General features: G+C 38.5%; 1 protein-coding gene across 6 annotated transcripts in view; it reads left to right on the plus strand.

Moving 5' to 3' along the window:
• Positions 1-16,927, plus strand: part of Marchf8 (membrane associated ring-CH-type finger 8) — a 128,517-nt gene that overhangs the window by 87,980 nt on the left and 23,610 nt on the right. For all 6 annotated transcript variants that reach the window (XM_077798569.1, XM_077798573.1, XM_077798568.1 and 3 more), the window contains one exon: positions 7,371-7,421. In XM_077798569.1, the coding sequence (XP_077654695.1) occupies positions 7,371-7,421 (51 nt within the window). The remainder of the gene's footprint in view (positions 1-7,370; positions 7,422-16,927) is intronic.

Consider the following 16,927-nt stretch of genomic DNA (forward strand, 5'->3'; position numbering starts at 1 on the left):
GTAGAGTCACACCATTGTGTCATCATAGATACACTTAGAGTAATGATGTTCATCTCATTTCACTGCCTTTCCTACCTCCATGCCCCTCCTTTCTCCTCCCTGCCCTTTGCCCTATCTAGAGTATGTCTACTCCTCCCATGCTCCCCCTCCATCCCTATTATGAATCAGCATTCTATATCAGAGAAAACATTTAGCATTTGTTTTTTGGGAATTGGCTAACTTTTATTTAGCGTTATATTCTCCAGCTCCATCCATTTACCTGCAAATGCCATGATTTTATTCTCTCTTAATGCTAAGTAATATTCCATCGTGTATATATACCTAATTTTCTTTATCCATTCATCTACTGAAGGGCATCTAGGTTGGTTACATAGTTTAGCTATTGTGAATTGTGCTGCTATAAACATTGATATGGCTGTGTCCCTGTAGTATGCTGTTTTTAAGTCCTTTGGGTATAGACAAAGGAAAGGGATAGCTGAGTCAAATGGTGGTTCCATTCCCAGTTTTCCAAGGAGTCTCCATACTGCTTTCCAGATTGGCTGCATCAATTTGCAGTCCCACCAGCAGTGTATGAGTGCGCCTTTTCCCCCACATCCTCGCCAACACTTATTGTTGTTTGTGTTTATAATGGCTGCCATTCTGACTGGAATGAGACGAAATCTTAGAGTAGTTTTGATTCGCATTTCTCTAATTGCTAGAGATGTTGAACATTTTTTCATAATATCTGTTGATTGATCGTATATCACCTTCTGAGAAGTGTCTGTTCAGTTCCTTGGCCCATTTTTTGATTGGGTTGTTTGTTTGTTTTTTTTTTTTTTTGATGTTAAGAGTTTTGGGTTCTTTATATACCCTAGAGATTAGTGTTGTATGATAGATACTGATGTGTGTATGGTAGAAATTTACTCCCATTCTGTAGACTCTCTATTCACCTCACAGATTATTGTTTCTTTTGCTGAGAAGAAGCTTTTTAGTTTGAATCCATCCCATTTATTGATTCTTGTTTTTAATTCTTGTGCTATAGGAGTCTTATTAAGGAAGGTGGGGCCTAATCTGACATCATGGAAATTTGGGCCTGCTTTTTCTTCTAGTAGACACAGTGTCTCTGGTTTAATTCCTACACCCTTGATCCACTTTGAGTTTTGTGCTTGGTGAGAGATAGGGGTTAAATTCATTTTGTTGCATATGGATTTCCAGTTTTCCCAGCACCATTTGTTGAAGAGGCTATCTTTTCTCCAATATATGTTTTTGGCGCCTTTGTCTAACAGAAGAGAACTGTAATTATGTGGGTTTGTCTCTGTGTCTTCTATTCTCTACCATGATCTACAAGTCTATTTTGGTGCCAATACCATGCTGTTTTTGTTATTATTGCTCTGTAGTCTGGTATAGTGATGCTACCTGCCTCACTCTTCTTGCTAAGGATTGCTGTAGCTATTCTGGGTCTCTTATTTTTCCAGATGAATTTCATGATTGCTTCTTCTGTTTCTATGAGGAATGTCATTGGGATTTTGATTGGAATTGCATTAAATTTGTATAGTGCTTTTGGTAGTATGGTCATTTTGACAATATTAATTCTGCCTATACAGAACAAGGGAGATCTTTCCATCTTCTAAGGTCTTCTTTAATTTCTTTTTTTTAGCGTTCTGTGGTTTTAATTGTAGTGATCTTTCACCTCTTTCGTTGATTCCCAAGGATTTTATTTTCTTTTGAGGCTATGTAAATGGGGTAGTTTTTCTCATTTCCCTGTCAGAGGATTTGTCACTGATGTACGGAAATGCCTTTGATTGATGGATGTTGATTTTTTATCCTGCTACTTTGCCGAATTCATTTACTAATTCTAGAAGTTTTCTGGTGGAATTTTTTGATCTACTAAGTATAGAATCATTTGTTGGCAAATAGTGCTAATTTGAGTTCTTCTTTTCCTATCTGTATCTCTGTAATTTCTTACGTCTGTCTAATTGCTTTGGCAAGAGTTTCAAGAACTAAAGTGGTGAAAGAGGCATCCCTGTCTTGTTTCAGTTTTAGAGGAATGCTTTCAATTTTTCTTCATTTAGAATGATGTTGGCCTGGGGCTTAACATAGATAGCTTTGACAATGTTGAGATATATTCCTGTTATCCCTAGTTTTTCTAGAGTTTCGAACATGAAAGGGTGCTGTGTTTTGTTGAATGTTTTTTCTGCAATTATTGAGATGATCATATGATTATTATCTTTAAGAATATTAAAGCAATATTAATATATTGCTTTGATGAATTACATTTATTGATTTCCATATGTTGATCCAACCTTGCATCCCTGGGATGAACCCCATTTGATTGTGGTGCACTATATTTTTGATGTTTTTATATTCAATTTGCCAGAATTTTATTGAGAATTTTTGCATCCTTGTTCATTAGAGATATTGATCTGAAGTTTTATTTTTTTGTTGTGTCTTTGTCTGGTTTTGGAATCAGAGTGGTATTTGCATCATAGAATGAGTTTACAAGTGTTCCCTCTTTTTCTATTTCATGAAATAATTTGAGGCGTATTGGTATTAGTTTTTCTTTGAAGGTCTTGTAGAACTTAGCTGTGTATCTGTCTGGTGCTGGGCTTTTCTTGGTTGGTAGGCTTCTGATGGTGTCTTCTATTTCATTGCTTGAAATTGATCCATTTATCCTGATTCAGTTTGGGTATATCATATGGCTCTAGAAATTTGTCAATGCCTTTGATATTTTCTATTTTATTGGAGTACAGATTCTCAAAATAGTTTCTAATTATCTTCTGTAGTTCTCTAAGCAGTTGAACTAAGGTTAAATTTTGCTGATTTGGAAAATATTTACAAACTTTCTTGGAAATCAGGTCTCATGACAACTAAGTTCCATGGTGACCACTCTATACTTGGAGGTCAAAATGTTCCCTTTTGGTAAAACATTATAGCCGTTAATCATTGTGGGCACATTGTGTAAGTTCCTTTGGTGATATTCTAATTAGTGATATGTCTAGTGTCTTACAGGCATACATTGAATGTTCTGTTAACTTTAACCAAAGAAGAAAGCTTGGTATAAAATGTGTCATGTTTTCAAAGGTCTCTATTTACTTAGAGACTATCCCTATAGACCCATCTTAGTTTACTTGTCTCATGTGGACATGTAAAACATCATTAGTGGGACTGATGAAAAGATGAAGTGCCCCTGTTCTTCCACAGAACTTCTCATTGTCCTTGTGATTTGTTAACTTCTTACATTAACAAAACTTTGCTTTCTCACACCCTCAGACAAAGTCTTTCCCAATCTATGTATCTGTTTTCTTATTTTAAAATATTTTTTTAGTTGTAGAGGAATATATATATATATATATATTTTATTTTATTTATTTAGTTTTATGTGGTGCTGAGGATATAACCCAGTGCGTCATATGTGCGAAGCAAGCACTCTGCCACTGAGCCACAACCCCAGTCTTATGTATATGTTTTCTGATGGATTTATTTTTATTAACTAAATTGTATGCACACTGCCATCCTTTACCCAGAAATCTACTTCTATAATAGTCATGGTTTACTTTTAAAAAATGAATCATAGCCTTTTGTGGATTACTCTTGTCCAGATTTGTAATGAAACTTGCTCCCCAAAGTGTGAGAGTCAACTTGGGAGCTTATTGGAAATGTAGAATCTGCATTCACCAAGACCTCACAAATCACTGTCTACATTTTAGCAAGATCTCTAAATGATGAAGTATACAGAGTTTGAGAATCCCTGATCTAAGAGAAAAGATATATGAGAAAAGGGCATGAGAAAAAGACATTTTATTCTAAGAAGCTCTAGTATTTAATGTGAATGAAAACCACTCACCGAAGAGATATGGAGATGAGAGGAAGCCAAGGAAGTGCCTGTCATCTCCTGGTACCTCCTCTGAGGAAAGCACAGTGAGGCTTCCATTTCTTCCTGGGTCTGACATGGTAGTTCCCATTAAGCAGGAACTGAATGTTTAAAGACCTTATGAAAATAATTTGCTAAGTTTTTTTATTACTTGAGCATTAATACTTAGTTTTGCCTTAATAGAACTCTCTTTTCCTGATTCGAGTTCTAGACATTAATGTTTGACAAACTTTCCTTCTTTTCTTCTCATTAAAAAAATATACCATTCTGACCATAGGATGGAATGCTGTCACCCACCCCACCTTGATGTAATTTATGTATGTGCCTTTTCCTCCTCCTTGAATCAAACCCAAATAATGAGAATATCAAAAAGGTCTTCAGAGATTATTTATGTTTCCAGGGCCTTGCACATGCTAGGCAAGCACTTTACCATTGAGCTATATCCCTAGCCCTGTATGTGCTTTTTCATGTGATTTTTTCACTTTCTGCGTGTTATCACTTTCTTCATCAAATTCCTGCTTTGAAGGACTTCTGTGGTAATACTGCCATTGGCCCAAGGATGGGGGCAGATTTATTCTTGTCTATATTCTATGCTTCACACAGTTTTTTCATGTAGTAGTTAAATTATAAGTGTGGAATGAATGAATGAATGAATGAATGATTTAAATGAAACCCCAGCATTTGCTTTCTGGAAAATTGCTCTTTTGTGGTTCTGAACAGTTTTTTCTTTTGTTCAAATACATGGACATTAAATACCAATGTTTATAGGAACAGTGTGTTAGAACCAAATTGTTGAGGTCCTACCTAGTGTTGAAGAAGCAGCCCTAAATATTGGAAGGTTTCAGGCTTTAAAATACTTGTGTCTTCTGGGGCTTGTTTTATTTCTTTTATTTTTCCAGTGTAAAATATTGGTTTTTCTATTGGAAAAAAACAGCATAAAAGTTTACATCATCAAATTACATGTGGTAAAGAAACACTTTTAGCTTTCAGTCTGGATTTATGTTATATAGTTTAACAGCTAGTCCTTTCCCCATCCCAATATTTACTTTCTGGAAAAATGAATATCAAACAGGTCTTCAGAGATTATTTATCTATTTCTTAGTACTGCACATCCTTTTTAAAAATTTCTAGATGGTGTCAAACTGGCTGTTCCTTGTGATATAGTAGATAATGTAACAGTGGTTGTAATTGGCTTTCTGTATGAATAACCCAAAGTGTACAATATTTTATCTGGTAGTAAGTCACCAGTGGGTTCACCTTTAAGCAGGGATTCACAACAGTACCCTTATCTATGATATAGTCTTAACACTTGAATGGGACTTTGAATGGTTATAGATTTACCTGTTAAATAGTCAGAGCCTTTCTGTTCCAGTTAGTAAATAATATGACTGAATAAAATTCTTAATCAAACCTGATCCTTTAGTAACAAGTTTTGGTGACATACTCCTAACACTTTGAACATACTTGATGATTTTTTTCTGCTATAATGAACTATTTATCTGGCTAAAGACCAAGAAACACTAAATAGCAGTGCCTAAACAGTTAATGGCAGTGCCCATATTATACATTTAAAGAAACCCATGCTTTTATTTCCTTTCAAATTTATAACATGATGAAGGGGACAGGTTTGGTGGCATATGCCTAAAAGTCAGTGATTTGGGAGGCTGAGGCAGGAGGATTGCAAGTTCAAGGCCAGACTTGTCAGCTTAGCAAAATTGACTCAAAATAAAATTTAAAAAGGGGCTGAGAATGTAGCTCAGTGGTAGAGCACCCCTGTGTTCAAACCCTAGTACCAAAAAAGAAAAAAAAAAGTAGCTCAGATTTATAAAACAAGGAAACAATATTAAAAGAAATCAGAATTACACAAACATGTTTCTATAAAGACCCCCCCAAAACAACGACAAACAAACAACAACAACAACAAAACATTGTCAGAATAGAAGTGCTGATTAACAGGCTACCTGAGAGATCAGGACATTTTTTTCTTCATCACCATTTTAGGAATAGGCAGCATCCAAAGCCAAGAATCCAAAAACAAAGGTAGTCTATAATTTGGTGGGTCAAGGAGAAAGGGAAAATTCAGACTGTCTTGTTGGTTAGCTTTCATTATCTTCCCTCTGCTTGGTGATTAAGATCAAACCCAGGGCTTTGTGTACACTAGGCAAGTGTTTTACCACTGAGCTACACCTGCAAGGGGTGGGGGGGTTATGTTGTCTTTAAGGAGGAATTTGGTGGAGTAGAATCTCCTTCAAAGGAATTTTTCAGTGATCCACTAGCTTTTTTGTATTTCTGATTGACCAAAGATTTTAAGAGAAAATAGATAATTTTAAAGTAAGATCTTCTGTTTCTTTTGCAATAGCTTTTTACTCATTTGGATTTTGAGCAAGAATGAGTGGATTCAAGAAAATTACTTTCTTTTTTTAAAGAATCAAACTATTTTTAGAATGTCATCTTTTAAAGACAAAGCAATATAGTGTAGAAGATTATTGTATTTATTTACTAGGATTCCCATAACAGAGTTACACAGAGTGGATGGCTTAAACACAGAAATTCATTTTCTCAATCTGGAGGCTGGAAGTCTGAGCTCAAGGTATAAGCAGAATTGGATTCTTCTGAGGCTTCTCTTTGGCTTGCAGACAGTTGTCTGTTCTATGTTTTTGCATGGTCTTTTCTCTGTGTGTAACTGTGTCCCATTCTTATAAGGATATTAGTCATATTGAATTTCCTCCCAAATGACCTCATTTTAACTTAATCACCTCTTGAGAGACTCTACCATCTGTCACATTGTGAAGTATTGGAAATTACAACTTCAATATATGAATTTGGGGGAGGAGAAATACAAGTTAGCTGATAATTTATTTGTCAGGGAGGTAGGAGATTATTTAGGAAGGTCCCATGAAGATAAATGAAGAGAATCTAAACTAAGGTATTCATAATAAAAATGGAAATGAGATTTGAGATTTAGAATCCTTAAGGAGCCAGTAATTTGATATTAGACTGAATGTGGAGGAATCTGAGAGAGAGGGGGCAGTGTCCTTCCTGGATTTCTGCTCTAGGAGAAGGAACAGACTTGAGGGAGATCTGAGCAGTGTGATATATCTTTTGAGTACCTAGCACTTTGACAGTCATATGACCCAGGTGGGATCAACTCTGGGGACATCCTACAATGACTACTTTATAACATGGACTATGTCACATCCACTGTGCATGCAGGTTTCTCATCTTTGAACCTGCCCTTGAATATATCTTATGATAGTTATCATTCTCTTATTATTATAATTGATTTCAAACTCCTGTATTTTCCCTGGTAAATTCCTTTAGGGTAAGGCCTACTGTTTTTATTATTTTTTTGCCTAATTCTTCAGTATCCGATAACTGGCTTCACACATCTAGTACATAGTAGAAATAGGTTGTGCTTAGCAAATTCTAGTTACAGGAATAGTGTGTCAGGAGGATTGTTATATTCTTTGCATATTTTAATCAAGGCTCAATATTGAATACCTGTTTGGCTTTCTTGCAGAATGAGAAGACTTTGGGACATTCCATGAGTCATTCAAGCAACATTTCTAAGGTAGAGTACTACAGAAATATATTACTAGTGCCTTGGGACTTTTATATTCTTATACCTTACATGTGTTTATACTCTTGTCTTTTGAAGACATCAAGTTCTTGATACATTTCTGTAATTTGCTTTGGGACTATACTAGGTATTGGCAGTTATGTTTTTCTAGTCCACATACCTCACAGAAACACACTGGTCAGCATACCCACTATTTTCCTGAAGGTATACCAGACCCTTACAGACCCCAGAGACCCCACCTACCCACCCCATGCAGTCAGATGGTTGACAGGCACGCCCTGCAGAGCGCACTCCTCCATGCATCTCTGTCATGTCCACTCAGGTCTCTCACATACACTGCCTAGCACCAAGCACTGTGCCCACTTTACACCCCATGCCAAAGTGATTAGATATACCCAAGGCTGCAAGTGGAGCCCCCACCCCTCATTCCATGGGGAACTGTTCTATACATCCTCCCTAGGACCCTTGCCCATCAACTCTAGTAGAGGGACCACCATTGAGCCAACAATGGATTCCAAGCTGGCCCCTAGCCCACCTTCCAAATGTGTCAGACAGGAAGCCCCTTGTGAATGGCCTCCTCCTCTGTCCTGGCTCTCTCTCTGTTTTCTCAGGCCCTTTCCCCTTTCTGGGGTGGGCTGGCAGAGGCTTTGGCTAGTGTGTGTGGAATCATCAATAATCTTTAGTGTTATTTTGGGGGAAGTGACTTGCAAGGGAAACATAGTTTCTTCCAGGAAATCATATTTTTAGGCAGAATAAATCTTAGTCACCAGAGAATTTGTCATCTCAATTAGGAATGCATTGGACTGAAAGTAACACAAAGCTAACTATGGCGACATAAATATAGCTTTATCTGGTTCAGATGATGAGGTGCTTGGAGGTAGGTAGCTCAGGGCTAAGTTGTTTATAGACATTGCCAGGTATTATGGTTTGGGTCTGGAATGTTCCCCAAAGGCTTATATGCTTAAAGATTTAGACCCTAATAGAGCAGTGTACAGAGGTGAGGCTTTTGACAAATGACTGTATCATGAGGACTCTAACCTCATCAATGGATTAATCTTTTTGGTGGATTAATAATTTGAATGAACTATTGGGAGGTATTGGACAGTGATGAAAAGATGAATAGTCACCTGAGCTCTCTTTTCATTGTTCCTTTGGCACTTGTCATTCTCCTGCTTTGCACATGGTCTCACAATGAATGAGAGCTGAATCTTCAGCACTTTGGCAGGAATAAGAGGAATGACTAAGGAAGGGAGGAGTCTGTCAACTGAGGGACCCTTTTTGGTAGGAAGACTGATGCTTCCCTAACTGGGAGCCCTCTCCAGTACTTGATTTCTGCTTATTTATCTCACTGACAGAACTGTCTTAGCAGGCCACCTCTCATAGGAAGGTAGCTAGAACAAGGAGGAATTGAGGGTATGGGTTAGTCATCCATGCAGTGGGGTCATCTAGTTAGCTTACCAGGAGCATGTCAGCTGCTAGGATGTGACCCAGGAACCATCAGTACACCATGCAATGAGCTTGCTCCCATGCAATGCTCCTCTCTCAGCCCAGAAACAGCCCTGGCTGTCTCCTTGTGCAGCAAGACATGAAACTGATTCTGACAGGAAGATTTGAACAATATGATGAAACCTGTCTTACTGCCTCAGATGTTCTGAAATAAAGCTACTGTATATGCCATTTTAACTTACTAACTGTATAGATGTTTTCATTAAAATATCTGATTTTTTTAAACTAAAAGAATCCAGCAAAATATTTTTTAAAATTTTGAGTTGTCGATGGACAAATAACTTTATTTTGTTTATTTTTTTTATGTGGTGCTGGGGATTGAACCCAGTGCCTCATGAATGCTAGGCAAGCATTCTACTACTGAGCCACAACCCCAGCCCAAGAATCTAGCAAATGTTCTGTAAGACATTAACTCATCTCTTCTTAGGCATATTTATAATCTAATAACTTGATCTTCTTCTTAATTTTGCATAAAAAGAAAACTCCATGGTGCTTAGCATGACACTGCAGGCCATTTGCATTGGGGTCGTTGGCTTCTGTCCTGAGTTATTCCCCAGACCAGTTCCTTGAGCAGTAGGCTTCACCATGTTGTGTGAATGCTTTTCCTTGAATACTCTCTACTTATACAACCTCTGTTTCTTTTCTCTTGTTCTCCCTTCATCCACAAAACCATTACTCTGGATAAAGAATCCAGTTTTGCTCTACTACCTTTCAAGGGAGCTAGCAAGTGTTGAAGCACATATGCAGATGAAATGTTAGAGGAAGTTGAACTGCATGTGTTAAACAGAGTGCTTTTTTTTTATTAGCTACACATGGCATTACAATGATCTTGGCAATTCATACATTTGAATCAATTTCTCATTTTTCTGATTATACAGATTGCAGAATCACATTGGTCATACAGTCACCTATATACATACAGCAATCATAATGTCTATTCTATTCTGCTGCCCTTCCTATCCCCCCTTCCCCTCCCCTCCCCTCCCATCACTTCTCTCTATCCAATCTAATGTGACACACTTTTTTTTTCTTTTTCTCCCCACAACATCATAGATGTATTCTGTATAACAATGAGGGTCTCCTTCCATCTTCCGTGCATCTCCCCTTCTCCCTCCTTTTCCCTCCTACCTCTCTTCCCTATTTAGTGCTAATCTTCTTGTCATGCTCTTCCTTCCTATCCCATTTTGAGACACCCCCCTTATATCAGAGAAGACATTCGGCATTTGTTTTTTAGGGATTGGCTAACTTCACTTAGCATAATCTGCTCTAATGCTATCCATTTCCCTGCAAATGCCATGATCTTGTTATTTTTTAGTGCTGAGTAATATTCCATTGTGTATAAATGCCACATTTTAAATCCATTCATCTATTGAAGGGCATCTAGGTTGGTTCCACAGTCTAGCTATTGTGAATTGTGCTGCTATAAACATTGATGTGGCTGTGTCCCTGTAGTATGCTCTTTTTAGGTCTTTTGGGAATAGTCTGAGAAGGGGAATAGCTAGGTCAAATGATGGTTCCATTCCCAGCTTTCCAAGGAATCTCGTTCTGGAGGAAGTTATCTTCCCAAATAGTTCATGTGGTTTAGTAACATTTTATTTGAAGGAAAGTTTTTTCCTGTAATTAAAAAAAGCTTGTAAATGACTGACTTAAAATGTCTAGAAATTAGGTTAATGGGCATGGCATGGGGTGTGGGTATTCTGACTTGCTTTGGAGGATTGGTTAGGGGGTTACATTGACTGTGGTTTATTAGTCCTGTGACTTTGAGAAAGGTACTTCTCTGAGCTTTAATTTCCTGATGAGTTAATTTATGGTAATAATGCATCTTTAAAGGTTGTTGTGAGTCTTAGAGTTAATATTAGCTCAGACCTGGGCTCTCTTCTTGCACAGAACCAACAAATCTGACTCTTTTCAGATTATGTCAAATCATGGCTATCATTTGGGTGGATTGGGTCTGAATAGTCTAGTGGTAGCTGCTATTATTTACTGCTAATCAAGGGCAGAAGCATAAGTGTTATCTTTTCTTCCTGTACACATTTTTATCATGTGCTATCTGTGCCTGGACATTTACTGTGTCCACTGCGTTCCCAGACACTTTTTAGGGTCATAGGAGAATCTCAGAAGCAGTGTGTGCTTTAGAACTCTGTTCACAGAACTTCCAGGGAGCCACTCAATGTGAAAATTTGTCACAAAGTATACCCCTCTGTAACTAAGAGTTACAGAGGCTGTATAAAGTTGTTAGGCTGAACCAGTTCATTGGGGCCAAGGGAAGCTGGGCAGAGGACACTGTGGAAGTTACTTTTTTTTCTTGAAAATCGTAGTTCTTTTTTATTGCAGGATTTGTAAAATGAACCTGCTGGTTTCGACCATTTTTAGGCCATGGCATATAAAATCCTATCTTTAGTGTAACAGATGTATTTCAGCAGATTCTTTATACCCTTGAGATAAAAGGTACAAAGAAAGGAGGTCAGAATAAGGACATGTCTTCTATTTCCCAGAATTCTCATTGTATCTCTCAGCAGATTTTTCTTGCAGATTCTCTGCCTTCATATGGGTTCAGCATCTTAGTTGCTCACCTGCAGTCTGTCTTGGATTTCTGCAGTTTACTTCTTGCTGGCAGGATATTAGAGGTTGAAAAGAGGTGAACATAAACCTCAGTCTGTTTCATGGTAGTCTGTCTAGATTGGATTTTAGGAGTTCATCAAATTTGTTACCACGCCCTAGTGGCCTTTCCTAGTCACTTAAGTGGTTCATGTTACTTTTCCTTTTTTATTTTTTTATTTTTAACAGAGCACTTATTGCTGCCTAGATTTTGAATTTATTTTTTCTGCTGCTGCTTCATCCCATTTAAATTCTGTTGACATAGAGTCACGTTTTGTTTACTCCTAAGCCTTCAGAGCCAAAGATAGGATGTAACCCTGGAGGTTTCCAGCAGTACTGAGTGAATGTTTGCATGGTATTGTTCCAGATGCTTTATACTCAGCCTGTTGTTTTTCCTTCATTGTCACAGCCACCTTCCAGGTCTTAGCTCCTTTTTAGCTCCCTAAGAATCTGTGTACATTTTGACCACTTTTCTGAAATCCTTCTCTGACTAGCAACCTGTAAATGGAATCCTAACGCTTCTCCTTTCTCGCCTTCATGTATTTCATTTTGTTAGCGTAAGTTCCCATCTTCCTACCTTCGTCTGTTAGAATTAAAGTGGTCTGGCACTGGCCGCTTGGAGCCTCGTCCATCTCAGTGTCCCATTGGTCATCAAAATCTAGATGGTTCTGACAGGTCAGTACTCTATCCATGCATGCATTTTGCACATGTTATTCCCTGTAGTTGAGAATGGATGGCTGACTCTTGTTTTCTTCTTTAAGTCTTGGGCCCCTTAGAGGGGCTTTCCTGGACACCTTTTTCTTAATCTAAATTATCTCACTTATTTGGGTATTACATTTTTTCCCTTTTTAGCACCTGTCACAGTTTATAATGATATTGCAGCAATGTGTACAAAAAATATATTTTTAGAAGTAGCTGTTTGAGGTTGGATGAGCCCCACAGAGGACATGCTCATAGAATGTTGGACATTGGAATGCCATTCCTATTCAGCTCCAACCTTGTCTTCACCTTGCTGAGGGGTGGGACTGCAGAGCCATCTTGGAGCTATATTCTTCAGCTCCATATCCATACCCCACCCAAATTGCATTCATTTCTTGTGCTGTTGCTTAGTGTTTGCTGAAGAACCAACTTAGAATTTTATATATTGTATAATATCTGAAACCACATTTGATTGGTAAGTTTTTCAACCTAAAATTAAAATGTAAAACAAAATATGTTCTTCGGTATATCATCTAAACTCACTGTTACTCCCTGTTTTTCCTGATAATGTCCTTTGAGAGATAAAGCTCTGACTAGGAAGGGTATTTGGGACGCTGACTAGGTAGAGAGGAGAGCTGGGGGCTGGGTAAGCCCACCTCCCATCTCTGCTGTGAGTCTCTGCCTGTTGAAGGCCTAGCATTCCCAGGGTGCTAGGGGGCCATCAAATATGAGTTGATAGGATGCAGTAAGGTATTGAGCACAGACTCAAATGAGGTGAATGCTTGTCCTGCAGTATTGTGACAAGGAAGTGCAGTGTAGTATTGCATGAGTTAAGATTTTGTATAATACTTAACCATGTACCAGACATTGTACTTTGAATGCTGAACCAAACAGAGCAGGGACAAGCAATACCTGTTCATGAAGAGTATTCCTACAAAGGGAATAGATAAGGGACTGAGGAAAGGATTATAAGGAACTCAAGTTAGTAGGGCTGCTCAGAGAAGGTATGTCTGAAGAGGTGACACTTAAAACAGGTTATAAATGGTGGAAAGGAACCAGTCAGGAGCAAACTGTAGCAGAAAGATAGTTTGTCACATCCTGGGGGAAATTCAGTACTTCAGGTAGATAGTGAAAGGCAGTAATAGCTATCATAGCACCCATTGTAGGTGCTAGGAAACCATGAAATTGTGTTGCTTTCAGCTGTACCAGTGAGTTCTTTGGCCTGAAATCCTTTAGGGGCATGTTGGAATTCTTTGAGGGGGGCCATGCGATTCCCTGAGGAGGCTTGAACCCACTCTGTCCAACTGGAATTCCCTTAGATCTCAGGAATTGGCTGAGGCCAAGCTAATCCAAGAGACTGGACTTTCTGATGCCTCTGCCTATGACTTTTAGAGGAGACATGTGGTGCACAAAGGGCAGCACACCAGATGTGACATAATTTCACCCCGAGGGAAGCCTTCTCATTCAACCCTGGGAGTCAGACCTGGTCCAGATGGCATAATTTCTGAAGCAGATCATGATGGGCAGCATTTATTCCAGGAAGAAAGCAGTGGAATTCTCCAGTGTGGATGTCACCTCCAAGTTCTCTGGCTCTGAGAGTTGTAAGGGCCAGCACCCCTATTGGCTGGTTTTAGAGCTGAGCACAGTTGCAATGTTATACCATGAGTAAAGTGCCTCTGGTTAATCAAATATTCTTGGGTAAAGCTAAACTGAACTTATTTAATGAGCACTTAGAATTATTGTTTTTCTGTTACTTGGCAAGCAAATCTCAATGAATTTGGGCTTTGATTTGTTTAAATTCTTTGAAATACTTTCTAGGTTAGTGCTGCATGTAGACAGTAAAAAGACATAGCAGAATGTCTGTGTCAGGACATCAGCATGGAAACCTGCTACCACTTTGCCTGGAAGCAGACCCGAATGTGGTCATCAAGGCCAGGGTTTGCTTCTCTTTGTTTCTGAATCGAGAGTTGACCAGACAGACTCGGTTACTCAGACTCATAGGTTGCATATAAGGCAGTGTGTGTGTTTCTTAATGTGTACTGAAGAAAATGACTGTGCCAAAGACAAGAGACTTATTTTCATGCAACAAAAGCAAGAGGAATGAATTGGACTTGCTGGCATCAGGCGATAGTGACAGCCTGCTCTATCTTCATCACAGGTACTAACCATGTAGCTTCGCTTGCAATCCCAGCAGAGCCTGGTGGGCAATGTTTGCTATTTGTCTCTTATTTTACAAAGTTCATTGATGATATTTTAATAAATTTCTTTCTTCTGATTAGTTACAGCTTAATTCTTTGGCTAAACATTAGGTAAACAATTTTCAAAGTTTAATTTATGGTCTCCTAGAGGTAAAAAAAGTGAGGCCAAATTTAAAAGAGTTTCATAGTGATACTGAGACATTCTTTGCCATTTCTACCTCATTCTCTCACAGATGTATGGTGGAGTTTCCTAAGACTGAGTGACATACAAGATGGTATCTTCTCTTAAACACTTATGGAATATGTTCTTGTGTTTTAAGGTGTACTAATGTAGTAAGATTGAGAGCTGTAACTCATATAAGAAAAAGATCTTTGGAGGATTACAATAGTTTAAAGGGGTCCCGAGGCTCTGACATGGGCAGTCTCCCCAGAAAATAGTTATTTGATTCCTTCAGCAAATGTTCATTGAATACCTACTGTGTGTCAGGCCAGATGGCAGAAGGTCTGAAGTTGACTTTGTTCCCCAAACATAAGCCTTGTTAGGTACTGTAGAAGAAGTGAATAAGGTACAAGGACAGTGAATAATAGGGATGGAAAGTCCCTTTTAAGGAAAAATCTGAGGAGGATCCAGCTGTGTGAGGTGAGTGTGGAAGTGTTCTGGGAAAAGCAGGAGTTATAGAGCCTTGGGTTAGGGAAGGCTGCAGCCTGCTGGGTCAATAATAGAGCAAAGTGGCAGGGCTGGGGGACTGGCCAGGGTAATGAGACTTCTAGCAGGTCTCTGAACCTTCTTTGATATTGAGTGTGTAGGTTGGGGGTACGCTTAAAAAGATGATTGATTTCTTTTGAAGCCTTCTGACTCATTTGACTTAGGAGCAGGAGCCTGAGCATGAAGTTAGAGTCCTATGTTCCCATCGATAAAGTGCTCCCAGACTGTTGTTTCACTCTTAGAATTTTATGTATCTTGGGCCAGTGCTGTCCATGAGCAGCTTGGGTGGAAGCTTTCTTCATCCCAGGTAGGTGGACTGCTGTGGAAACAAAGCATTTTATAATAGATATAGAACCTGCAGATTACTTTGTGGGTCATCAAGCAGTGTGTGCATTGGTGCTTTGGAATAGAAAGTATTCTTGGAATGGTGAAAGTAGAATTTCTGTATCTCCTCTGATTTTATTTGATTCCTGAAGCAGTCCTATCATTGGGTTGTTGGCCTGATTTTGAAATTATTGAACTCATGCTCTGTGATATGCTCAGTGCTGTGATGCCAGAGCACAATGAGGGCTTAGAGTCAAAAGCCAGTGCTTTTGTCACCACCCAAGAATTCTCTGTTTCCTTTATCTGCAATGAAAAAATATTTTTGTTGTATTTGAAAAGTTAAATATTTAAAGAAGTTACTATAGTAAAAGTCCTTGTGAGTGAGGACTCACAGACAAAAGCCCTTCACCATATTATTTCTAGTGATTTTGGACCTTTATATCGGCACACTGTAGTTTCTGCATCTTTGCCCCAGAATTGTTGTCTTCAATGTAATTTAGTAAAAATAATTTTTTGCAAGATTGACACTGTAGCATGGAGACCTGCTTGGGAGGGCAAGCCCTAAGAAAGACCCTTCAGCTGCTGCCTTCCCTGTAGCAGTGCTATGATACACACCCCTCATTGTGCTGGAGTTATATTGACATTCATATAATCTCAGCTTCTTCTAAGAAGCTAGAATAGAATTTAGTGTTACTGATACTTTCTAGACAATGCTAATGAGAGTCATTTATAATGGAAATTCTTTGGGCATTCAGTAGTTCTTATTGTGTATTCTTTTCCATAAATGAGAGGGCGGGGAGAGAGAATAAGAATGTGTGTGTGTGTGTGGTTTTGTAATGGTCAGTTTAATTAATTTCCTTTGTGAAAGCTTGGTCTTGGCAGGCCTTCAGCAAGAGCCAGCATGTATTTATCAGAGCAGCCACAGAATGGCTTGTCCTTTAATTGTAGCTCATTTTTGAAGGTGAATACAACTGAATATTTATTTATAGAAATCAGAGTCTCATAATGAAGCTTTGATTTTGACAGAATAACTTCTGTGCTAAGCAGAAAGTTTTTTGAAACACAATTTTAGTCTGCACATTTCAGTATCTTAACACCAAGTGAGATTTTGTCTGTGCTCGATGATGTCATACTTGCTGAGGTGGGGTTAGGAGATCCCTACTGTCTCTGAGTTTAGAGTGGGAGAATAGTAACCTTTAGCAACATCCTGAGCAGGACACACAAACTAAAAGGTGGTCTGATAAATAGGACTTCTAAAATGGCCCCTCAGAGATGTTCTACCCTTTTGCCTAGAATCTATGAATATCCTGAGATGTTATTCTCATGATCATATTTTTTGTCATGTAGCATAGTTGGCCCTAGAATAGGGAGATTATTGACTTATATACATGATCCCAGTGGAATTCCATGAACACTGAAAAACAGAGAAATTTCTTTTAGTTGGTGACAGAGAAACATTAGACTGA

This window comes from Urocitellus parryii, chromosome 5 (genome assembly GCF_045843805.1).
Source record: "Urocitellus parryii isolate mUroPar1 chromosome 5, mUroPar1.hap1, whole genome shotgun sequence".
NCBI lineage: Eukaryota > Metazoa > Chordata > Mammalia > Rodentia > Sciuridae > Urocitellus > Urocitellus parryii.